Below are 25,694 nucleotides of genomic sequence, written 5' to 3' on the forward strand. Positions count from 1 at the left end.
GGCCGCCTTCCCATTTGTACTTGAGATCAGGTATTTAGCCCTTAATTTACAGCCTTCTCCCCAAACCGATTTGCACACTGGGTGTGTAAGAATCCCACAGTGGACTGTGTTGCCTGGCAGCACGTGTCCCCAAGTGGTCGCACATGCCACGCATTGTAATGTTCTCAGTGCCGGGGCCAGCTGGCTGGACATGTCCTGCCACATGGGCTGGGGCCCTCCTTCCTCAACAAAAACAGCAGCCAGCGCCAGGGTTAACAGCAAATGACAAACCAGGCATGGGCGAGAGAGGCGCCAGCGGAGCAGCGGGATGTCCTTTGATTTGCTTCTGTTATTTGCATGTCTTTCTTGTGATGTCTGTGAAGTGTTCAGAATGAGAAAAGTTTTTTAAAAGACCTGCTGACTCCTCCTGGAAAATGGGAAAAAACCCTCCTGTTTAGAGACCCATTATGTCCAGCGGTCCTGCATTTTCTGTATCTTTTTCTTCATTTTTATTAATGCAAACATTTGCATGAAGACAGAATCTTTGTCTCCCAAAAGAGTTCATCTGCTCCTCCTGCTGCTCACTGGCCCTGCCATGCAAGAGCACAACAGAACCTTTGTTATGCTCTCAGCAAAGCTGTTTATGAACGGTGGCTTACTGAGGACTGCTTCCTGTGCTGTATGCTTCCACTTTGTCTAAAAAAAAAAAAAGAAAAAGAAAAAGAAAATAGTCCTTCCAAGTGAAAAGAATTTGGACTTTCTATTATTCAAGTGCTGGACATTGAAATGACAAATAGCTCCCCAACTTGCTTAGAGCTAACTGGTAATTGCATCTAATGCATTTTTCCTCTTTACCTTGAACATAATAAGGCTCTTACTAACAATGGAGAGAGTAAGTCCGATTGGAATGTGGAGAGGCAATGGAGTGGTTGAGAAGAGAACTCAAGTGACTTTCCTCCAGAAGCCCAAATACTATAGCATTGGATTTCTCAGTGCCCCCTCATTTGCACCTGAGAGGGGGGCCATCAAAAAGTGGAACAGCCCCAACCATTTGCCAGCAAGCATCGGGTACGGCTTAAGAGAAACTTGTCATCCTGACAAATGAAGATCCGTAAATTATGTTTGTCTGGGAGAATGAATTTGAAAAATACATTTTATAGCTTCCCTTAGGCTATTAGTTTAGATGAGACACACTTACATACTTGAGGTGCTGGCTGGAGGTGGAATGACAGTCTTTCCACACACCTTTCCGTATGCCTCTGCTTTAAAAAATTAACGTTGTCCGTTATGTTTATAGTTTTCTTACTATTGAATCAACTCTGCATTCCTGTTAGGAATCCGAAGTTACTAAATGATTTACAAATGAATTCCTTCACACAGAAAACAATTCCAACATGAATGGCTGGGCTTTCAATCACTAGTTCTGAGCAGCTAAAGCCAACTGAAGGGATTCATTCAATCGTGGTGACTTGACATTATAAATTCATGTTATTTTTTTTTTCAGTTGGCAGTCCTTGTATTTTTTCTTGATTGAATCTCTGACCCACTCCTTTCAGCAGCTGTTGCCCATCTTCTCTTCTTTCCGCAAGCTCTCAGTGACATTCTTTTCTTCCCTATCAGGTGTCCTTGGCATCCCTTGTGAAATTTCTCCTTTCCCCTTCATCACACATCCAAAGCCGTCCATATATTATATTCACTCATCCTTCTTCCTTTTCTGCTTTCCCTCAGAGCCTTGAAAAAGTGGCCCTTCTCCTCAATAAGGCCAGTTCCTTTACATATGCCCCCAATTTTATCCCTCCTGTCTCCAAGAGTTTCCCTAGTAGTCATTTTTTTCTTTCACCTTCAATCTCTTCCTATCTGTCCCTTTGTCAGCCAGCATCACATCGTCCATATGTGGAACCAAAGGTTACGGTAAATGGAGAAATGACTTTCCAGGGATGTCCACATTGATAATGAAATTGACACACGCATTGCCAGAGCTAGCTCAGTATTTGGGAGATGCTGAAGGAAAGTGTGGGAGAAGGAAGGGATTTGACTGACTACCAACCTGAAGGTCAACAGAGCTGTTATGCTGATCTCATTGTTGTATACTTTTTTTTATTATAGCTTTTTATATACAAAACATGCATGGGTAATTTTTCAACATTGACCCTTGCAAAAACTTCTGTTTTAACTTTCCCCCTCCTTCCCTCCACCCCCTCTCCTAGATGGCAGGCAGTTCCATACATGTAATATGTTAAAGTATATGTTAAATACAATATATGTATACGTATTCATATCATTGTTATATACTTGTGAAACCTGGACAGTCTACCTGCGCCATGCCAGGAAACTGAATCGCTTCCATTTGAATTGTTTTAGGAAGATTCTGAAGATCACCTGGCAGGATAAGTTAGTTATTGGATCCTGAGGTTCGTTCTTGAATTAAACTGCCAAGCACTCAAACTCTGCTACAGAGAGCACAGTTGTAATGGGCTGGTCACATTATTCAAATGTCAAATGTATGCTTGGTCAAAGGCTGTTTTATGAAGAACTTGTACTAGGCGAGTGTTCACATAACGGTCAGAAGAAGCGATAAGAGGACACTCTCAAGATCTCTCAGAATAATTTTGGAATTGATTGTGTGACATGGGAGACTCTTTGAGTAAAGCAGAATGAAATATGAAAGAAACATGAGATGTGCAAAGTTAGAGAATCAACCCCAAATGTTTATATGTCCTATTTGTGCCTGACCTGTGGTAGAGCATTCCAAGCTTGTATTGGTCTGATAGCCACAGTTGGACACACTGTAACTTGATTCTAATTATGGTGATGTCATTTTGGTCCTCTTTCAGAACAAAGGACAACAACCTACCCTGTATGCTATTAAAAAAAAAAAAAAAAAAAAAAGACAACCACCAACTTTCATTTGACCTTCCATTCCTTCAAACTCACCCCTTTCATTACCAAACTTCTAGAATAACAAATTCTTTCTACGTCTATCTTATTATTTACAACTCATTTCTTAATTCCTTTCAATCTAACTCTAGTCAACTTAAACTGCTACCCCCTAGATCACTGGATGCTGGATTTAAAAGTTAATTCTATCAAATATTCAAAGAACAATTCCAACATTAAATAAATTATTTGAAAAAAGCAGGGAAAGAAAGAATCCTTCCAAACTTTTCTGAGACAAACATAGCTCTGATATTTAAACCAGGGAGAGATAACATAGAGAAAGAGAAATACCTCTAATGAATGTCATTGCAAAAATATTTAATAAAATTTTACCAAAAAAGCTACACAATCACAACACAGAGATTATACAGTATAACTAGTTTGGAGTTATGCAGAAATAAGGGCTGGTTTGTTATAAGGAAAACTGTGAACATAATAGAATCACATGTTTATCTCAATAGATGCAGAAAAGTTTTGTTTTGTTTTGTTTTGTTTTGTTTACAAAATATAGTATTTTTTGCATTTAAAAAAAGAAAAAGCAAAGGAATAAATTTGCCATTCCTTAAAATGCTAAATAGTATCTATATAAAATAATAACTGATATCATGTGTAATGGAGAAATGCTAGAGACCTTTCCAATAAGATCAAGGTTAAAACAAGGATGTAGATTGTCACCAATATTTAATTTAGTGTTAGGAATGGTGGTTAGAGCAATAACACAAGAAAAATAAATGAGAGAAAGCATAGTTAGAGATAAAATATTGCTTCTTATAGATGATATGTTTAATTAGAAAAGTCTAGGGATTCAACTGAAAATTAATTGGAACAATAACTTCAACAAAGCAGCAGGATATAAAATAAACCACATAAATAATCAGCCCTTTCTTTTTATTACCACACAAAGCTCTGCAAGAAGAGGTAGAGAAATTCCTTTCAAAATCTATAAAAGTTATAAAATATTTGGGAGTCCACCTAGTAAGATACAGGAATTATATGAATACAACTACAAAACACTCCTTACAGAAATAAAGACAATCCATCCTCATTCACTTTGATCTTTTTTTCCATGATGGCCCTCTTCTCCTGGATACTCATTCTCATACTGTTATCTCCTGTTTCTCATCCTACCTGCGTTACAGTTCCTTGCTAGTCTCCCTTGCTGGATCATTATCCAGTTCTGGGACAGATAGTCTTGTTCTCCTTCAGGCTTTTTTGCTCAGCCCTGTTCTTTTTCTGTTTTCTCTCAATGATCTTATCTATTTTTCATGGGCTCAAGTTGTTGAGAGAAACTCAACAAGTCCCCAGTAGAACCCTTCTCTATTTAATTGTCTCTCCACACTCGCCTGTTTTTCAGCCACTGAGACTCATAGATTTAGACTTGTCACTGACACTTCCCTCTCTCACCCCAGTTGTTTGCCATGTTTGGTCTGTTCTACCTCTACAGCATCTCCAGAATTTATCCCCTTTGCCCCACACACATGCCGATTCAGGTTCTTATGATTACTCATCGGGACTAGTTTAGAAGTCTTGTCATTATTCTCTCAGCCTACAGTCCTTCTTTCCAATCTATCATCCACTTGGCTGCTAAAATAATCTTCCTTCCACAGGGTTGACACTATTACTTGTATAGTACATTTGTGGATCCAAGTCGAAACGCCCCAGCTTTGGAACTTGCAGGGACCTCGGAAGTCATTCAAGCCAATCACCTTATTCACAGATGAGGATACTAAGGCAAACTTTTCCAACTTTTTCAGTGACTTTTCCAAGGTCACACAGCTAGCTAATATCTGAGGCTGGATTTGAACTGTCTTCCTAACTCCAGACTCAGCTCTCTCTGCTGTGTCACTTAGCTGCCCTATCCTGCTCAAAAATCCTCAGTGGGCTCCCTGTTCCCTTCAGACTAAACCAGATGCTAATTAACCAGACATTTAAGCCTTCCTAGTGTGGTTGCCCTACCTTCCCGCCTTATTTGGAAGTGAAGGAGATTACTTCACTTAATAATCCATCCAAATTGGACTTATAGCTGCTCTCCCTCTCCTACCTCTGTGTATTTCTGTAACGCTAACTCCTCATCTATACCTTGAAGAACCTTTTTCTTCCTCCTAGACTCAATGTAGGTATCAGCTTCCATGGAGCCTTTTCCAATTCTCCTATTTGTTGGTGGCTTTTCCTTTCTATTGATTTATCTGTGTACATTTTGTATGTCCTAGTCAAATGTAAACTCCTTGGCCTTCACTGACTCCTTTCCATCGACTGATTTTTCTCTCCCCAATACCCAGCACAGGGCTTTACATGCCATAAGTGTTTAATCAGTGTTTGCTGCTTTGCATTAACTAAGTCTTTGTCCTATTTCCCAAGTTGTTTCTTCCATATGATTGTGACTTAGACTTGATATACACTCTATTTTCCTACAACACTCTTTTTTCCTATTGGACATTGTTGTGAATATATATATTTAGCTGAGGCATTTGGGGTTAAGTGACTTGACCAGGGTCACACAGCTAGGAAGTGTTAAGTGTCTGAGGTCAAATTTGAACTCAGGTCCTCCTGACTTCAGGACTGGTTCTCGATCCACTGCACATCTAGCTGCCCCATTGTTCTGAATATTAAAACAAAGGAATCATTTTATTTATTTTAAAAATAACTTTATTTTTCAAAATACATGCAAAGATAGTTTTCAACATTCACTCTTGCAAAATCTTGTGTTTGAAATTTTTCTTTTTCCCTCCTTACCTCCTCTTTCCCCTAAAGAACAAGTAATTCAATATAGGCTAAACATGTGCAATTCTTCTAAACATATTTCCATATTTATCATGCTGTATGAAAAAAGTCAGATCAAAAGGGGAAAAAATGAGGAAAAAAACCAAGCAAGCAAACAATAACAAAAAAGGTGAAAATACTATGTTGTGATCCATACCCACAGTCCCCTCTCTAGGTGCAGATGGCTCTTTCCATCACAAGTCCATTGGAATTGGCCTGAATCATCTCATCTTGAAAAGAGCCAAGTCCATTAGAGCTGATCATCACATAAGCTTGTTGCTATATACAATGTTCTCCTGTTTCTGCTCATATCACTCAGCATCAATTCACGTAAGTCTCTCCAGGCCTCTCTGAAATCATCCTGTTGATCGTTTCTTACAGAACAATAATATTCTATTACATACATATACCATAACTTGTTGAGTTATATACCATAAATTATTCTTTTTTTAATTTAAGCTTTTTACTTTTCAAAACATATGCATGGGCAATTCTTCAACATTGGCTCTTACAAAACCTTGTGTTCCAATCCCCCCCTCCCCCTTTCCCCACACCCTCCTCTAGAGGGCAAGTAGTCCAATACATGTTAAAACATGGTAAAAAATATATGTTAAATCCCAACATAGGTATACATATTTATACAATTATTGTGCAACACAAAAAAAGATCAAATAAAAAAAGAGTTTAAAAAAAACCGAGAGAAGCAAAATAAAATGTAAGCAAACAATAACAAAAAGAGTGAAAATGCTATCTTGTGAACCATACTCAGTTCCCACAGTCCTCTCTCTGGGTATAAGTGGCTCTCTTCATGGCTGGACAATTGGAACTGGTTTGTTATTCAGCCATTCTCCAACTGATGGGCATCCGTTCAGTCTCAAGTTCCTTGCCGTGACAAAAAGGGCTACCGCAAACATTTTCGCACGTGTGGGTCCTTTTTCCTTTTTTATGATCTTTTTGAGACACAGACTCAGTAGAGACACTGCTGGATCAAAGGGTGTGCAGAGTTTGATGGGCCCTTGGTCAGAGTTCCAAATTGCTCTCCCTAATGGTTGGATCAGTTCATGATTCTGTGTATTAGTGCCTCAGTTTTCCCATATCCTCTCCAATATTGTCTTTTCCTGTCATCTTAGCCAATATGAGAGGTGTGAAGTAGTACGAGAGAATAATTTTATAACCACATTCTCCATACAGTTATTTTTACATATAGATCTTGTCAAGCTCATGGTTATTTTGGCTTTGAATTCATATATCAGAGCAACTGTGTAGGTCACACTGTTTTAGAGTTTTCAAATCTTGGCATAATACCTCTTGTTATGGTCAGATACTCCAGTGTTTTAAATTTGTGCCACTGTGAAATCCCCCACTAAAAGAAAAGATCTTAATACTTTAAGATTCTAACCTGTGGCAAAAAATCCAGTTTGGAAATACTTAAGTGATGGTCTTCAGTCTCTGTGTCAACATGTAAGCAAATACTTAAAGCCAAAATTATTGCAGAAACAGAAAGTAGGAGAGAAATTTTAATATTTGGCCAGATGGATAACAAGGATTTTTGCACTTGGGACAAAAGGCTAGAAAAGAGTTTTTAGCTGGGGGGGAGGGGAAGGAAGTCATAGACACTCTGGGACACTAGTGTGAATAAAAATGAGGAGCTTTATCACTGTGGATTTTGTTATCTTCCAGTACAATAAAATCTAATCCAACAATCGCTTCCATTCCATTTAAGGCAATGTGGTAGATATTGGGGATACAGAGAGAAGAAAGTAAAAAGACCCAGCCCTCAGCAATCTTATATACTACTGAGGTGGATACAAATGACAACAGGCCGATATATGCATGATTATTTGAGGAGGAAGACAGGATCTGGATGATCAGGGAAGGCTGGCTTTCCCTGAATTGCCAAAGGAATGGCTGGGGAAGGTCAAGTCCAAGCCAGTTTGGAAGGGTGGAGGAGAAGCTGGGAAGTAGCAGTTGTAACCTTGGGCCACATCAGAGAAAGGGACCTCATTTTGGACCCTTAAAGAGGTGCTTAACAACTTACTGATGAATATTAGCTTAGTAATTGAACTTTCACAATCTTAACAATGTACAGTTCTAGGCTGATTTCAGAAAAGCCTGGAGAGACTTACTTGAACTGATGCTAAGTGAAGTGAGCAGAATCAAGAGAACATTGTACACGGCAACAACAAAATTATGTGATGATCAGCTGTGATGAACATGGCTCTTTACAACAATGAAGTGATTCAAGGCAATTCCAATAGACTTGGGATGGAAAGTGCCATCCATATCCAGAGAGAGAACTATGGAGACTGAATATAGATCAAAGTGCCCAGAAACCTGGGTGCGGATTCTGCTTCTGCCCCAGTCTGGCTGTGTGACCTCAGGCAGATGGTTTGAGTTCTGTGGCCCTCCCATCCATTCTATTATTTCTAAAATCATAGAATCGTTTGTTGTTGTTTGTTTTTTCCTTGTGTTTTTCCCCTTTTGATCTGATTTTTCTTGCACAGCATGATGAATATGGAAATACTTTTAGAAGAATTACACATAATTAACCTATACTGGATTGCTTGCTGTCTATGGGAGGATTGGGAGGAGGGAGGAGAAAATTTTGGAACACGAGGTTTTGCAAAGGTGTCTTGAAAACTCTCTGCATATATTTGGAAAAATAAAAAGCTATTAAATTTTTAAAAAGAATAAAAACAAAAACAATTTACAGCTCTATTTCTGTCAGGGTCAGATTTCTTCCCTTAACAAGGAGAAAGTTTTCCTAAACTATAGAATTCTCTGAGGCTGGGGAACTATCTCAAACAGCCAAGAAAACCATTTCCCTATAATTTTGATGTCTAATGTGTGTGCTCAGAGAGGCAGCACAGAAGCAAGTAGTAAAGTTAGCCCTTGGGACTTGGTCTCTGACACTCTCTATGTGGCTCTGAGTAACACTTAAGCCTCCTCAGTTTCCTTGTCTATAAAATAGTTCTTGCACTGCCACAAGACTGTTGGAGAAAAGTGCACTATATGCAACAATGTTCTGCCTATTAACGCTGAGAGGATCTGCTCTTTTGCTGGTTTGGATAATCTCATTGAAGCAGATGGCAACCCATCTGTAACTTGGGAGATGGTTGTCAAAAATGGCCCAGGATTGGCCTTTCCCTCTAGCTTGGTTATCCATCATCTGAAGCTTTGGATTCAGTTCCAGACACTCAGTGTAAGAAGGACACAATTGATCTAGACAACGTCCAAGGAAGGGCCCATTGTCATGCTATGAATCTCAGTGAAGGAATTAATGGTTTCGAGAAGAGAAAACTCGATGGGGAGACCATCACTGTCTTCATATATTTGAAAGAAGAATCAGGCTTATTTTGTACTGTCCCAGTCTGGACGCTGGGCACTGGACAATCTGGAAACACTGGGCAAAGCTACAAATGAATTCTGGTTTGCTATAAAGCCCAAGTGCACTTAGTCATACAACTCCAGTGCAGATTCTGTGCCCCAGCAGCTTGTGGGTTCCCTCTCACTAAAGGTCTGCAAGCAAAACTCTGCTGACATTTGTTGAGTGGTCATAGAAAGGATTCTTGGTACAGAATAGGTTGAATTAGATCGCCTCTGAGGTCTGAGGTTTTGGGGACCTCATCACTGGACTTGGAGCCAGAAAACCTGGGTGCGGATTCTGCCTCTGTCCCAGTCTGTCTATGTGACCTCAGGCAGATGGTTTGAGTTCTCTGGCCCTCACATCCATTCTATTATTTGTAAAATCATAGGTTGGTTTGATGAGGTCCTTTTTTTGTGGCAGAGGTGCTTTGAGCAGGCTGGTGCAACCCATGGACATCTTCTCAAAATAATTTTGTGATTTAAAAAAAATTATTTAAGGAAATGCTAAAATTAAGTCAGAGGCTAGTAAAAACAAAACAAAACAAAACAAAACAAAACAAAACCAAGCACGGAGGCAGAATAAGGATCCAGAGACTGGATGCTTTTTAAAGCATCTTCAGATTCTAGCTCACTGATCCTAAGTGAGGTGCACTCTGAGGACCAGGACCTAGATCTGTGTCCAAGGACTCACCTAATAACACTGAGCAAGTCTCAGTTTCCTCCTACATTATATGATGGAGACAGATTTCAAGGGCCTGCCAGCTCCAACTCAATGAAGTTAAGACTTTGTTAATTAGGAAGATGAAGATGTTGCACATCCAGTTCTGTCCCGAGAAAGTCTGTGCCCCTAAGAAAAAACATTCCCAAAGTCCTCCCTCCCTCCTTATCTTTCCTTGATTGCAAAACAAACACATGTCCTTTGGTGGTACTTAAGCCTCTAAATAGAGAAAAAGAGGGCTATTTTAGGGACTTTCTAGAGGCTGAATGAAAAGAGAAAGGAGTATACCTATTTAATTATTTGTGTGTGATACCTTCACAAAAGCTGATCATGATTAGGGCGTAAAAATTTCACCAACAAATACAACAAAATGCAGAAATATTAGATATATGTCTTACAGGACAGATTACAATAAAATTATATTGAATAGGCACAACATAACTGTGAAAAATTAAGAGACTAAACAATTTAATTCTAAGGAATAAATTTGCCAAAGAACAAATCATAGAAACAATAATTTCATTAAAGTTCATGACAACAATAAGATAACTTGCCAGAATTTTGAGGGTGCAGTCAAAATAGTCCAATGGGGAAATGATATCCCTAAGCGCTTTCATTAATAAAAGAAACAACAAATTGGGCATCAACTAAAAAAAAAAAAGGCCCCCCCCCCCAAGGAAAAAAAAAAAGATTTCCAAATAAACTGCTTGATGATTCTGGCAGCCAGTCCTTCAATAGAATTTCTTTGATAGAAGATCCCATGTGCCATTGGTAGAAGACAAATAAGTTACATTAGAAGAGTTTTTTTTTCCTTATGAAGGTTAGTGTGTGTGTGTGTGTGTGTGTGTGTGTGTGTGTGTGTATAATTCCAAACAACTAACAAAATGCTAAAATAGAAATTCTGAAAATCAAAGAAGAAATTAGCAAAATTGAAAGCAAAACATTGAATTAATACACAAAATTAGGAACTTTTTAAAAAATGAAATTAACTTAATTTTTTTAAAAAGATAATCAAATTACCAGTATTAAAATATCAAAGTGAATTCACAGTGAAGAAGAAATAAAACAATTATTAGGAATTATTTCACCCAATTATGTACCAATTAAGCAGATAATCTGAAGTGAGATGAATGTTTAAGGAAATAAAGAAAAGAAAAACAGGATTTAGGGGTTAATCTGCATAGAGGTAATAATTGAACCCATTAGAGTTGATAAGATCATCAGAAGAGTTAAGAGTCTTGGTAGGTGTCCCCGCTCAAGCTTTGTTGGTGAGAAAAAGGAGACTTAGAAAGGACGGAGAAATAAGTATGAGAATGAGAGGAAGGAAGGGAGGGAAAGAGGGAGAGTGAAGGAGAGAGACAGAGACAGAGAGATGTCATTGAAGTCAAAGAGACTATTTAGAAGACAGGTCAACAGGATGAAGAACTGACGGAGAGGTCAGGGAGGCTGAAGACTGAGGCAGCCATTGTATTTTTGGTTAAGAGATTATTGTGAAAGGGAAGAGGGGAGAGTTCTGTAAGAGAGGGGATGATCCACAAATAATTGGCAGCAAGATTGGCCTCTCAGTGGGTTTGGCCGAACTGACTTTGCCCCTTTTCTTCTTATTCTTTGTACTGAGACGGTGGTTCCCAGCTCAGGCAAAGGCCTGTGAGGAGTTTGTGCTGAAGGTTGTTTAATGGCATCCCGAGCATCGTGTTACCGATGCATTTTCCCCTGTGACAACAAGCACGTGCATATTTGAAGCATTGTAGGTTTGTGTCCCTGGCAGTTGGGCAATGTCATGGTCCTGTGCACACCGTTGGGCGTTCCTGCCCCAATTCCATCAAACCGATCGCTTCTAAGTACAGTGTGTTCTTGCAGTTTCTCAACCATCATCAAGTTGTTTTTCCGAGCTGCCACAAGGGTTTGGCGTTAGAGCCAGGCCGGTTCTCCAGGGATGGTCAGACACATGTGCACACCCCTGCTTGTCTTTTGTACTCACAGCCAGAGTGGCCCCTCATTGCCTCATGGACTGTGTAAATGAGTAATTGAGATGTTAGCGGTGTAAACATCAGGCTGCTTGATAACCATCATCACTCATCTTGTGTCTTGAAACCATCTTGGACCATCACAGATGTCCTGTGGAAATAAACCTTATCTGGCCACTTATGGACTATTAAATCTGTTTTCCAATTTCAACTTGTCCTCTACTTATTTATGTTACTCTTCTGTTTAGTGAATTTTCAAATAAACTGCTTGGTAACGCTAGCAGTTCAATAGAATTTCTTTGATAGAAGATACCATTTGCTATTGGGAGAAGATAGTTACATTTGAAGAGTTTTTTTTTGAAGAGTTTTTTTTTCCTTATGAAGATTAGTTTATACATATAATCATTGCTGAAAACAAAGCAACATAGGAACTTGAACTTTATCATTTAATATAGGGACAGCTCGGGTGGCACAGTGGTTAGAGTGCCAGGCCTGAAGTTGATAAGACTCATCTTTTTGAGTTCAAATCTGACCTCAGACATACTTAGCTGTTTTACACAGATGAGCTGGAGAAGAAAATGGCAAACCACTTCAGTGTCTGTGCCAAGAAACTTCAAAGAAGGCCATAAGGAGTCAGACATGACTGAAACATTGAACAACAACATTTAATAAACACTTATCATTAGCCAATAGAAAAGCAAAATTTTTAATGGAACTGTTTATTTTGGTTGATTAATCTGGTGGCTAAAAACCCAAAATTAATTTTTATCTCTCAGCAAGAGAGTTTGTAACATTTTCTTGCCATTTTTCAACATATCTATGTGAGCGAGCATTTTCACTTTATTCTTCCTTTAAATCATAATACAGGTATAAACTCAATCCAGGGCCAGATGAAAGACTGTATATTTGGAATTGAGCCAAAGGTTATAAACCTTTGTTCAAAAGAAAAAGTGCAACATCAAAATTAAGTTAACATATGATTATTATTTTATTTTAAGAATCTTCCAAGTTCCATTTTATGAAATATTTATATTCAACAAATTTTATAAAGTGAAGAAATTTTACTAAGTCTTTACTATGTAAGCATATGAGGTTTCTGGATTTATTTTTCTCACTTTTTATATAATGTCCCTCATAAAATAGTAATAATTATTTTATAATTTGAATTTTAATTTAATATTTAGCTTTCATAATTATAGACAGAATATAATTTTATGTTCTAATTATATAATTTAAATTTAATTTGGAACTCTTTTAGGCAAAAGTTATTGCAATGATTAAAACTATTTTAAAAATCTAAAAGAATATTATGAGCAGTAAGTTAAATTGCATTTTTTCTTGTCAAAGGGGAAGAGAATAACTGAGCACCTACTATATGCCAGCTACCAAGCTCAGCAGTGTATAGATATTATGTTAGTTGAACAACCCTAGAAAGTAGGTGTAATTATGATCCCCATTTTACATTTGAAAAAAATCTAAGAGGCCAGAAGTTAAATGATTTGCCCAGGCTCACACAGCTAGCTAATGCCTGAGGACAGATTTGGATTCATATATTCCTGACTCCAGGCCTTGCACTATCTACTATGCCACCTGGCTGACTCCTGACCTAAAAGGATTTATAGAACAACAACAACAACAAAATTGGAAACAGCTGTTACTAGGGAAAACTCCCTTCAGAGTAGAAGTGGCAAGGATATATTCAGAAATAAAGGTGTTAGAAGAACAAAGATATCCTTAATTTTAGAGAGAGAGATTATTGCTAACCTTGGAGGAAACAGTTCGAGTTGAAAGATGAGGCTGGGCTGTCTTAAAGAACTATTGAGAAATGGAGGAAACTTTAATGAATGACGACCCCTTTTAGGGTTCTTTAGGACTGCTTTTAGGAGTTTGAATAGGATATAGGATTATAGGTTGGAGGATGACTGGGTCAAGTGAATTTTTTTTTTTTTTTTAGAATGAGGGAGGCTTCAGAATATTTGGAAGTAGTAGATAAGAAATCGGTAGATAAGGAAAAATTGAGGCTGGGAATGACTGAGGAGGGCAGGTTCTGGTAGGGATGAGGGAGTGGGATTGAGAGTGGGAGGTAGAGAGATTGACCTTGGAGAAGAAACAGTCACTGTCCTGCACCAGAGTCCACAAAGGGGACAGTGGGGAATGATAAAGAAGGACCCTGAAGTAGAGAGGAAGGGGGAAGGACATGTGAGATGAATGCTTCTCTCTGAAAAAAGGGGAGATCCCAGTTAGCAGAAGTATTGGGAGGAGACACCAAAGCTTGCTGCCCAATCAATCTATCTGGGACAAAGGAAAAGATTGCTCTGGAGCAGATAGGTCTGGTTGAGATAAGATAAGTTTCCAGGGTTGTTTTCTCCTGGAGTATTCAGCCCATGTAAGGAGATACTGAGGAGGTTAGATGATGAGGTTGAGCCAACAATGGGATTTGGCAAGATGGCTGGTGGTGGAGGACAAGGGGACCATGAATCCAAGTGTAACAGCGTATGATTGAGTTGTAGCTTTAACATCAACACTTTGAAGAGAGGAAACTTAGAGGGGAGGATAGACTAGAAAAACAAGGAGGGAAGAGGGATAGGAAGTCATTGTAAAGAAGGTTTAGGAGACTGAGACAGAAAGATGGAAGGTTGTAAGCTGGGTATCCATAATGGAGGTGACTATTTGGAGGCAATGATCAGATCAAGTATATTACCATCACTGTATGTGAGCATGATGGGAGGAAGGGGACGGTGGAAATTTAGGAGATTGATAATATCCAGTTTATCAACAGTTTGCCTATTGATTATTGAAGTACCCAAGAATAATGGCAGAGATTGGTGTGAAGACAGACTGAACCAAGTACTCAGTATTTAAAAAAAAAAAAAAAAAAGAGCAAATGAGCAAGAGACAAATAGCTAAAATTGGATCCTGGGATAACGGTGTGTGTGCTCAATTCCAAAGGAAGAGAGGTTCTTTATAATTGTGCTCAAGGATGAGTTTAGAAGAAGGAGGGTGACTAGAGATGGTCATGTGGCCATCGGCGTAATGAAATGAAGGGACCTAGTATTAAAGGAGAGTGTATGAATAGTAGAAGGGGGCTTCCAGGGACCATAGGGTTCTGGAGGACAGGAAGAATTTGAGGAGAGAGATAAGGGGATTTTCACCTTCCTAGACATCTACTTTGATTTAGATCACTTTACAGAGAAGGAAAATGTTTGAGTTTGAGGCATGGCCCCCCCAAACGACATTTGGGGTCTGGTGTCCAAGTACCCATGAGCAACTGTTCCTCTCACACCCTCAATATCTTTGCTTAATGTGTGATAGCTTCAGCCCTGTTGGAGTTCTGCCCCTGCTGACCCCAGGAGCCTGAGAGGAGAACTCCCTTTGATAACATCCTGTAAATCCCCCTTGTTAAGTTAATAGGCTCACATTACTAGGGGGGTCCACCGGGGGGCCTTACCGGAGTCGTTTGGGGGTCACCATGGCTCCTCTGACCTGCAGGCCCAGGGTTAGGCAGTGCTATTGTGAATGTTGTGTTAACGTTCCTCCACATCAAGGACTCTCTAAAGCACTAATTCATCCTCAAACAGAGCTGCTGTATTATCTCCTTCCAACCTGTGTGATCTTGGGCAAATCAGCTTCTCTGCGTTTTGGTTTCCTCCTCTTTAAAGCGAGGATCTTGGACCAGAGATCTCCAAAGCCCTTTCAAGTCTAAATCCCTGTGATCCTTTAATCCTACTTGTGAGTATTATTAGTTTTATCATCCTCATGATCATACAGGCAAAACCATGACATCAAGAGATTAAGTGATTGGTGGGAGGTGAGTCGACCAAACCACAAAGTTTCTGACCCGTGGTCCTTGTTAAGTAGCGAGGCTGACTGTACGGGAGGGTGTGTCTGGGCAAGGCCCCATGGGAAAAATGCGGGGAGTGTCTGGCCAGGTTTACTGGCATTCCTTGGAGGTGTCCGGCCCAGCAGCTCAAGGCCCAAAGGCTGCTCCCAGGCCGGCTGCTCTCCCAAGCCCAGCCACGCTGGGCTAAATGTGCCCATTGGGGCGTTTAACCCTTGCCCGCTCATGGAGTCAGAACTAAGGCAGCGGAGGAAAAGACAAATCTCTGACAGTTACTGCCTTTTTAAGAGGGCAACTGAGGTGCCCAGATATCTTCTCCCTCAGGGGATGCAGGTGTGCAGTTATTTTTCTTTAATCATTCACATAAATTAAAACCTATTCCTTTACATTAAAAAAAATACGGCTCCACCCTACATGTTTTATTGCCAGGCAATGGCTTTGAACGTCTGCTTCATTGAAGGGTGATAAACGAGAGGATTTTCCAGGTTAGGGTGGTGCCCTTAACCACAGCGAGAACACGGGCTGATAAGGGTACAGGTGGAGGAAGCTGCCGGAGAACAATGAGGAGCTCCAGCAGTGACCTTGGCTTCTGGACGCTGCCCCCAGCCGGGCCACAGACCCTCCCCGAGTCGTCCCCCCCAACTGGGAGACTGAGCAGCAAGGGGCTCGGCTCCCCGTGTACCAGGATGGGTGGGGTAGCAGTGGCTCTTTACAAAGGACTTAGAAATGTGGGGACAAGTTGTAACTTCCCATCTGCTCACAGGCAGGTGCCTCATACGTGTGCCGGGAGGCCGCCACTCCAGCCTCGAGTTAGCCTCGGCCCTCCCCGGCTTAGAGTTTGTTTTAGGCAGATACCTGAACCCCTACGAGATGGTACAAAAGTCTCAGCACAGTCCAGCTATTAAAGCTTGCATTGACTGAAGATCACCAATCGAGAGCTAACTGGGCTCTCTGAGAGGAGGGGGTTCAACCTGATTGTACCCGGGAGAATCCCAGTGCTCCAGGGGCTTCGTATGGCCCTGTCATCCCAGGAGGGGAAGGGCCGGGACTGGAGCCCAAGGCTCTCCCTCACATGGCCTCTTCTCTGGTGAGTTTTTACATTTTCCAGAGGAGTCTTTCACACTGAACTATATTGGTGGAAGAGAGAATAAGATTTCAGCTCAGTGACATCCCTCAAATATACCTCCCCCCACTCCTGCCTCTGACCTCATCCCCATGGTAATACAGGCCCATGTCATGGGATGCCTGGTCTGTGCAAGAGCTGCTGTCCCAAGGGTCTCCCTGTCCCAAGCTGGTCACCTCCTCCCTTCCAGTTTTCTCGTACCTTACCCTCCGGCTTCTTCACTTGGCCCTGCTGACTCTGGCGTCCTGGCTCTTCCTTGGACAAAACCCCACATTTCACAGCCCCTCGCATGTTCTCTGTCTCCCATACTTGGAAAGCTACCCTTACTTATCATTGCCTTTTGGCTTCCTTAATTTCCTTTCAGTCCCAACTAAAATCCTACCTTCCACAGGAAGACTTTCCCAATCCCTCCTAATTCTGGCACCTTCTCTTATGATTATTTCCTATATATCACTTATTTGTTCATATTTGTTTACTTGTGGTCTTTCCTATTGGATTGTAAACCCCTTGAAGTCAGAGACCGCCCTAATCCGTTTTTGTATCCCCAGCACTTAGCATGGTGCTGGACACATAGTCGGTGCTTAATAAATATTTTTTAACTGACAGACTAGAAGGAACTTCAGAAGCCGTCAAGTGCAATCCCTTTATTTTACAGTTGAAGAAACTGAAACCCAGAATCACACAAGTGGTAAATGATAGAAAATGAATTTGAACTTCAGTCCTGTGACTCAAGAATCAGTACTATTTTTTTCTATCCACATAGCTTCCTTTCTACTGTATCATTGGCTTTCCCAGCAATTTTTGTCAAATAGGCCATTTTTCCTTAGATAATTTATGTTTTCCACTTTATCAACCACTAGATTATTGAGTTTTATTGTCTCCAAATCTCCTTTGTCTAGAGTGTTTTAAAGTTATGAGAATTAAGTTTATATTTTCCTCCATCTGTCTCTAAATTTTTTTAAGTTATGATTTTTCCCCTCTTGTGCTATAAGTAGAGTATTATATTCTTTCAGTTATTTTCATCTTTTTTTTTTTTTTTTAAGTGGCTCTGTTCCTACTGGTTTTCCTCCCCTTATCCTTGATCTCCTCTTCTTGTTTGTCATCCATTTCAATTTAGAGTTGTCTTTATTAGTTCCTTTTTCTCTTCTTTTATCTTTCTATGTAATTCTCCCTCTTTTTTTCCTTTTAGTCAAGTAGATTCTTTTTTCCTCTCCTCCTCTTCAGCTTGTGCGGTTCATTAGTTTTTAAATTTTCATTTCATGGCATCTCCTTCCAAATAGGAATTTTCTTTCTTTCTTACCCCTTTTTTTCTTTCTGTTGACTGTAGGTCCTCATTCCCTGATTCATGATCCTATAGTTACTATCTCTCTTTTCTCTATATTTTTCATACAATCAGAGTTTCCAAACTATCCATTCTAGACTCTTCCAACTAGGTTCTTTCTGCTGCTGTCTTGTAGGGCTTACTTCATGGATTCCCCTTTTTCATTGGGCCTTATTCCCAGAACAATGCCAGTTACTGCAGGTGTCAGAGAGAATACTGCCCCATGGTTGGGACCCTATACCTTCTCTTGTTTTTCTTCTACTTTTGCCTGGAAATATTTTCCCTGTCTTCATGTTCTCCTGCTTCTCCAAATGCCAGTTGCACCGAGTTTCCAACTCTCCTTTCCCCATAGGATAAATGGACTTTACAGGCACCAAATCCCCCAGGCTTCATTCAATGTAAGGTCTTTATCTTCAGTCAGTCATAGGAGTGTTCATCAGTGGAACCCCTCCCCCTCCAAAGTAAATCCTCTTTTATCCCCCTACTTTTCAAGCTTTCTCCGTTCTTCCTTACCTACTATCTGAAGCCTTTTATCTTCTCTTTCATTTCCCTCCTTGCTAGCCCTAGATTTGATCCTAGCATATCACACATGACTATCTATCCCCTGGCTTCCCTCCTACCCTTTTATATGCCCTTCCATATTGTTATAATAATACCACCAAAGAAGCATTGATTCACCTATGGACAGAGTGTTGCCAAGTTCTATCCATAATGCTTCATAACCTCCTCTTCACTATTACTTCCCCTTGACTTCCACCTTCATTCCTGTTTCTTCGGGTACATTTTTTTTTACTTTAAAAAATTTATTTTAAACTTAAGTACAAAATAAGACCAAAAAATTGCTATGTGAATAGCTGAATATATGAAAGGATTCAAAAAATAAAGCAATATATTTCCATTTCAAGAAAGCCTATATAATAAATACTACATATTGTGTTCAGGTCTGCCCATCTTTTCTTTGCTTCCTTATGGGTTTTTTTTTTCTCTCTGCTGTGAGGTTTTGACTTGATTTTTCTCTCCTTTTCCCTCCAACCCCTCCCAAGAAGGCTACAATTAAATGTGGATACATATACAGACACACACGTATATATTTACAAATATATATGTATGTGCATATGTTTACATATACACACATGTTTTGTGTACATTTAGAAGGAAACTCTTAAGGTTCTTTCTGTGCTCGATCTGTTGCTTTTGCTGTCCTTGCTTGCTGCATTTATTCATGCTTGCACTTCTGTGGGTTGGGGTGTTTGAGAAGCAAATAATTTCCTTCATTCTAGTTTTCTTTCTCAAAATCTTTTAAAATCTTTTATTATTGAATGTCTATCTTTTGTTTTGTTTGGTTAAACTCAGACTTGCAGGTTGGAGTACTTTGAGCTGCATCAAAAGCTCCATTGCTCTTCAGAATACATTATTCCATTCTCTCTTCCTTTTTCTAGTGGATATGGGAATAGTCTTGAGTTATTTAAATGTTCTCTCCTTTGTATTTGAAGGTCTTTCTCTTGGTGGTTTACAATACTTGTTCATAAAAGGAATTGTTAAATTTAACTACTATATAGCTTGGAGTTCGTGCCCTTGGGTTTTGTTTTGTTTTCTGGAGGCAATATATGAATTCTTTTAAGTGGAATTTCTTTATCGATATTCATAAGTTCTAGACAGTTCTCTTGTATTATTTCCTTCACTGTAGTATCAAGGTTTTGTGTGTTGGGCTTTTTTCCAATCTGGTCAGCCCTTCTGGGAGACCTATGATCCTTAGATTATCTTTCCACATCCTGTCTTCAAGATCAGTATGTTTTGCTTTTTAGTGACCGTATTTCTTTTAATGTTGTTGCTTTTTTCTTCTTTTAGACTGTTCTTAGCTTCTGTGTATTTACAGTTCCAGTACATTGTTCTCTCCTTTGTTTCTTTGTGATGAATCTGGTATCACAGATTAAAGTTTTTCAATTCTGTTCATTATTTTTGCTGTGTAGGACATAAATTCTACATTTATAATTCTCATTTCTCTTTTAAATAACTCAGAAACAGCAGATCATAGTTCCATGTTCTCAAATTCCATAGGGTCCTTTGTTTTATTAAGCATATGATCATTTTCTTTTGTTTTACAGTATTTATTCAAAGATGCTTGAATTCATTTTCCTGATCTGGAGGTCATATTTCTTTCTATTATTACTGTTTTTCCCATTGATTTATCACTTTATGTTAAAAGGTCTTTGAATCTTTTTGTTGCTGAAATCTTTGGTACTTTCAATCTTTTTTCCCCTAATTTTCCTTATCATTCCCTTCTTGACTCCCTCCCTTTCTGATTGTGGTTTCCTTGGAGACTGGATCTAAAAGTGTCTCAGCCTCCTCTCTCACTGAGCAATTAAACCAACAGCTTAGGATCTTGCCCTAGCTGGCTTTTGGGCAGCCAGAACTGATGTTGGCTGGATGTTGTGCTCTTCCCCTAGTCTTGGTGTGGAGACCTGTGCAGCATGGATGGTATCCCATCTTAATGACTTGTCCCATGCCCTCGGTTCCTCAGTTCCCTGGCCCTGTACCAGCAGATCAGAGCCTGCAGCACTGATGCTTCTGTGTTGCAGCCCCAGAAAGACTTTTGCTCCTGAAGGGCAGTGGTCAACCTGGCTGTCACCCAAGCAGATCTCCATAGCCTTTAGCTAGAATTTCCATGGCAGTGAAAAGAAGGGATGGTGGTACTAGAATATAGTCTTGGGTTTGATATAAGCCTGGATTGTACTCCTGGGTCTAGTAGTGCAACCTGCTTCAGATAGCATGGGAAGGGGGAAGTAGGGACTGAATGAATTCTGAGTCAGTAAAGCCTCAGTGCCTGAGGGTTAAACTTGCTATTTCTTTGGAGTATAATTTCTCTTTTGGAAAGGTGTGAGAGTTTAGGGGGATCAGAAAAAAATGTCTGCTCTACCGTCTTATTGCTCACAAGACCCAGAAGTCTCTTATTTATTAATTATTAAAAATTTTACTAATTATTATTAAAAAAATTAAACTATCAATTAATTATTAAAGATTAAATTATTAAAAATTTTTAATTATTAAAAAACTTCTATTATTAATTAAGATCACATGTTTATTAGTTAAACAACAACAAAAAAAGTAATGGTTAGGGAGCAGGCTTTGAAGGTTGAAAGAGTTGAATTCAATGTCTACTTCTGATAATTTAAACAAAAGATGCTTAATCCAGACTTCCCACTTCCACAACCGATAGTTTAAAAAAAATAAAGTCATACCAACCCTATTTGAATAAAAATCAGAAAACTTCAAATAGTCTCAGGAAGCAGTCCTTTGGGGAATTCCAAATACACTGCCAATATTTTTTATTTATTATTATTTATTTAAAAGTACGAAGTGTTGATCATTGGAAAAACAATTGCCATTTGTATTCATTTATGTAATTAAAGTACATCATTAATTGAAGGTGCCAAGTAAAAGATGACTGGTGTCAAATTATCTTGCTATTTTTTTCTTTCCAATTTAGTATCTGTTTTTACTTCAGTGATTGCTATCTTGCAAACCACTAATGTCATGTATTACTTCAAAGAATAAAGAATTGCACGGGAAAAGCAGTGTAAAGATATTATCAAAGAAATGTAGGTGGGCCAGTCGTGTAGCAAGAATGAGGGATAACTGGTGAACAGACATTGTGCTTCACTGGTACTGTTGCAATATCAGAAACTCCACAAGACTCCACATCATGCTGGGTGGGCCTCAGTGTGGCAGATTTTTAGGCCATGAACGAGAATCACCTGGGATGAGAAGATAGTAATGGATTGCACACTGTACTGTGGGATGGCTAACTCCTATTCAAGAGCACAAATCCAAGGGAGTAGTGGCTCAAAGCTTTGTTCTCAGTTTGGATAATCTTTAAAAGACTTTCAAAGAATAAAAACTCATTGTTGGTTCAAATACATAAATACAAAATCTGATTTGGTGAAATCCATTTTTTGTGTTCCCAGAGGTTGATTGTTAACTTTGGAAAACCCTTGTGGAGAACAAGTCACAAAAAGTAAACATGTTATTCAACTGGACTTTGGCCAGTTACCAACTTGTGAAAACTCTAGTCAATAATATTACTTATAAACTTAATTGTAGTTATGATAGCTAAGCTCATTTATTTTATATATCTATGTTTAGTAGAATATTTTTATTCTTAGTCAACCAGGAAATGAACAAGTTAGTATCTACCATGTATGATCAGGATGATAGGGGCTGTTCTTGATGCCCACCCACTATATGGGGATATCAGGTGTGCCTCCATATAGATACAAGTGACTTTGCTAGCCAAAAAGATAAAATTAGCTCAGCTAAGATAGCAGAATAGGGAAGGATAAGTACAGAAGCCTCCATATTCACAAGTAACTTTTTTGGCCAAAAAGATCAGATTAGCTCAGCTGAGATAGCAGAATAGGAAGGACAGCTACAAAACTTTCCCTAAATGAGAATGTGTACTTACTGTTAGTAAGGCACACACATAGGGTAACATAGGATCCCAGGCAATTCATATCTACTTGCACTGTAGGGCCCTGATGCCCTTTCTCTTCTAAGGGTATCCCACACAGATCTCCCTGGGTAGAGCATTTATGCTGAGCAGGTTGCTCAACTGGGCATTCTCTGTCCCTCTCTGAAATTTGACTCCTGAGTTTTAATTTTCTCTCAAATCCATATTTTTTCTCTGTTTCTCTGTTTCTGGGCGGTCTCCTCATAACCGCCCCCACTGACTGGCTTTCTTTGTCTGCTCCTTGCTGTGGGATATGATTTCCTGTACCTTTTGGGTAGTTGTACTGTGAAACATCTGAGAAGATTGGCCACTTGGAGAAGAGGAGAGAGAAGTCTTCTCTGTTCCCTACCTGCTGGTTATATAGAGAGAAAAGCAAAGAATGATCCCCTCTTCAGAGCTGAGTTCTTCCTCCATAGGTGACTCTCTTCTCTCCCCCCAAAGTCAGACTTTTAGCTTTCTTGCCACAACTGACCCCAGAACTAGCAAGCTAGCTTTTTAAAAGCCAATAGGTGCTGAGTGAAATGAGCAGGACCAGGAGATCATTATATACTTCAACAACAATACTATATGAAATCAATTCTGATGGACGTGGCCCTCTTCAACAATGAGATGAACCAAATCAGTTCCAATGGAGCAGTAATGAACTGAACCAGCTACGCCCAGCGAAAGAACTCTGGGAGATGACTATGAATCACTACATAGAATTCCCAATCCCTCTATTTTTGTCCGCCTGCATTTTTGATTTCCTTCACAGGCTAATTGTACATTATTTCAAAGTCTGATTCTTTCTGTACAGCAAAATAACTGTTTGGAAATGTATACTTATTTTGTATTTAACTTATACTTTAACATAATTTAACACATATTGGTCAACCTGCCATTGGGGGGAAGGAATGGGGGGAACAAGGGGAAAAAGTGGAACAAATGGTTTGGCAATTGTCAATGCTGCAAAATTACCCATGCATATATCTTGTAAATAAAAAGCTATAAAAAAATAATTAAAAAAAAAAGTCAACAGGAAGGATATAGCCAATCTTCTTCCAGCCAATGGCAAACTGCCCCTCTAATTCCATCAAAGAGAACTTGACACTTCATAAAGGGGTAACAGCAGAGTTCAGATCTCATATTTGTAGTTCTTTTGACTCATTCACACCTGGTTTATCTGTTTCCTGCTCCTTCTGGGATTTCACCTAGTGGCTTGGGGAAGAAGTCAATTATTCAGGGCTGTCCCTACACATTCTCCCCTCCCCCTGCCCTTATATAAACCACCAAGGGATCATAGGATCATGGAGAGCTGAAAAAGAACTAAGTCACCCCTTCATTTTACAAATGAGAGAACTGAGGCCTAAGGAGGTCAAGTAACTTGACTAATAAGTGGTCCAGCTACATTCAAACCTAATCTCTTTGATGTCATTTCCAACATCCTTTCTCCTTCATCCATCTGTATGGTGCCATTGTAATTGTTGCCAGTAGAGATGAGCCAGTTCTAACTCTCAAGCCTATGTATAACTTTTACTTTCTGTCATAACCAAGTGTGAAAAATGATTGTTCATAAACTGAATTATCCTGAGGTTTAATGGTACTGCAATTTACCACGGTCAATGACATATACAGGTATAACCAGTTCAGATGCTTTTTTTTTTTTAATCTCTCTTCAGACCCTGTGTTTTAAATGGTGTAACTTCCTGGTGTGGAAACTCTCTCCACCAATTCAGATAGGAAAGAGTTGCCTGGGGCACTGAGATGTTCAGTAATGTGTCTATGGTCACACAGGCAGGATTTAACAAGGACTTTCTGATTGCAGCTCCTGCTTCCCTCAGATGCTTTTTCAGACCAGTAAATATTTCCGGTGATTAGAAAAAAAGCTTTTAGCTTCCTTTTTCCGGCACCATCCTGAAGCGTCTACTTCTAAGGCATGGGATCAGTTGTAGGAGTAACTCCCTGGAGTGAATTATTCTGACAGGCAAAAGAATAGAGGTGGTGGGGGAGAGAGCTGGGGGCTTTGGAACAACCCTGAAGCCTTTCTGCTCCACTGTGACACAGCTCCAGCTCCTGTTTTTAAAACCCAAAGAGCAAAAAGAGAGGGTGATACTTATACATAGCTCCCTTCCTTGTTCCACTTTGTGGTATGGGCAGACACTGCGGTTCCGCCATATGTTGAATAGTGGCCTCTGAACACTTGGAGAAATCCTGGGCTCAGCAAAGAGCTCCTGGGACCGGTTCCTCTGCTTCTGTGCTTTAATCTCCTTCTCTCCCTCTCTCTTTTGCTTTACAGCTCAGCGCCATGTCCTGACGTACATGGAGGACGCAGTGAGCCAGCTGCTGGAGAACAGGGAGGATATTAGTCAATACGGCATTGCCAGGTTCTTCACTGAATAGTAAGTACAGCGCCGCTTTGCCAGTGGGCCAGCCCAGGGGAGGCACTTGGCCGCAGTCAGGGGACATGAAGAATAGAACGGGATGCATTCTGATTATGGAGTGCCTGTGAATGCTCGGTTTTAGGAGGTTAGCCAAGGGCTGCCGGACTGTGGTTCTTGTGCCTGTGCCTCCGGGCCCTTGCACCATGACTGGTATTCCATGACTGATCCCTCCCGTGGGCCGTGGGTCATCTCGCTGCACCCTGATCAGCTTCCTCTTCTCATTCGTTGTCTTTCTTTGGGTTGTGTTGTATGAGATGCTTCTGGTTCTCATTTCCTTCAGTTTCTCCGACTCTTGTTTGCGTGTGGCTTTCCTGCATGTGACTATTTTCAATAACGCTCCCTTGCTCAGTTTTGCCATTTATTGGCGGCTGAGGAGCTTTTGAGATCAGTCATCAGGCTTCCATTAAATGGCCAAGTGCTGTGCAAAGCACTCGGGATGCAAAAAAAGGCAAAAGATGTGGTCCCTGCCCTAGAGGAGCTCCCAGGCTAATGGGGAGGACAGTGTGGGAAGTACTAGGAGACTACCAGGCTGAACCTTGAAGGAAGCCAGGAAAGCTATGAGGTCTCATGACAAGGGAGAGATGAGGGACAACCACAGGAAGGACCCTTGGTGGTTGGAGTTGTGGGGGAGGAGTAATGTACACCACACAACTCTCATTTGGTCCTCTCTCCCACCCAGGGAGGTAGGTGCTCTTATTATCTCCATTTTACAGATAAGGAAACTGAGGCAAAAAGGTAAATGACTTGTTCAGGGTGAC

At 40.0% G+C, this 25,694-nt stretch overlaps 1 protein-coding gene across 2 annotated transcripts in view; it reads left to right on the forward strand.

Annotated features, from left to right (window-relative positions):
- Positions 1 to 25,694, forward strand: part of C6H11orf49 (chromosome 6 C11orf49 homolog) — a 145,612-nt gene that overhangs the window by 21,317 nt on the left and 98,601 nt on the right. For both annotated transcript variants that reach the window (XM_031943073.1, XM_031943072.1), the window contains exon 2: positions 24,792 to 24,894. In XM_031943073.1, the coding sequence (XP_031798933.1) occupies positions 24,792 to 24,894 (103 nt within the window). The remainder of the gene's footprint in view (positions 1 to 24,791; positions 24,895 to 25,694) is intronic.

This window comes from Sarcophilus harrisii, chromosome 6, assembly GCF_902635505.1.
Source record: "Sarcophilus harrisii chromosome 6, mSarHar1.11, whole genome shotgun sequence".
NCBI lineage: Eukaryota > Metazoa > Chordata > Mammalia > Dasyuromorphia > Dasyuridae > Sarcophilus > Sarcophilus harrisii.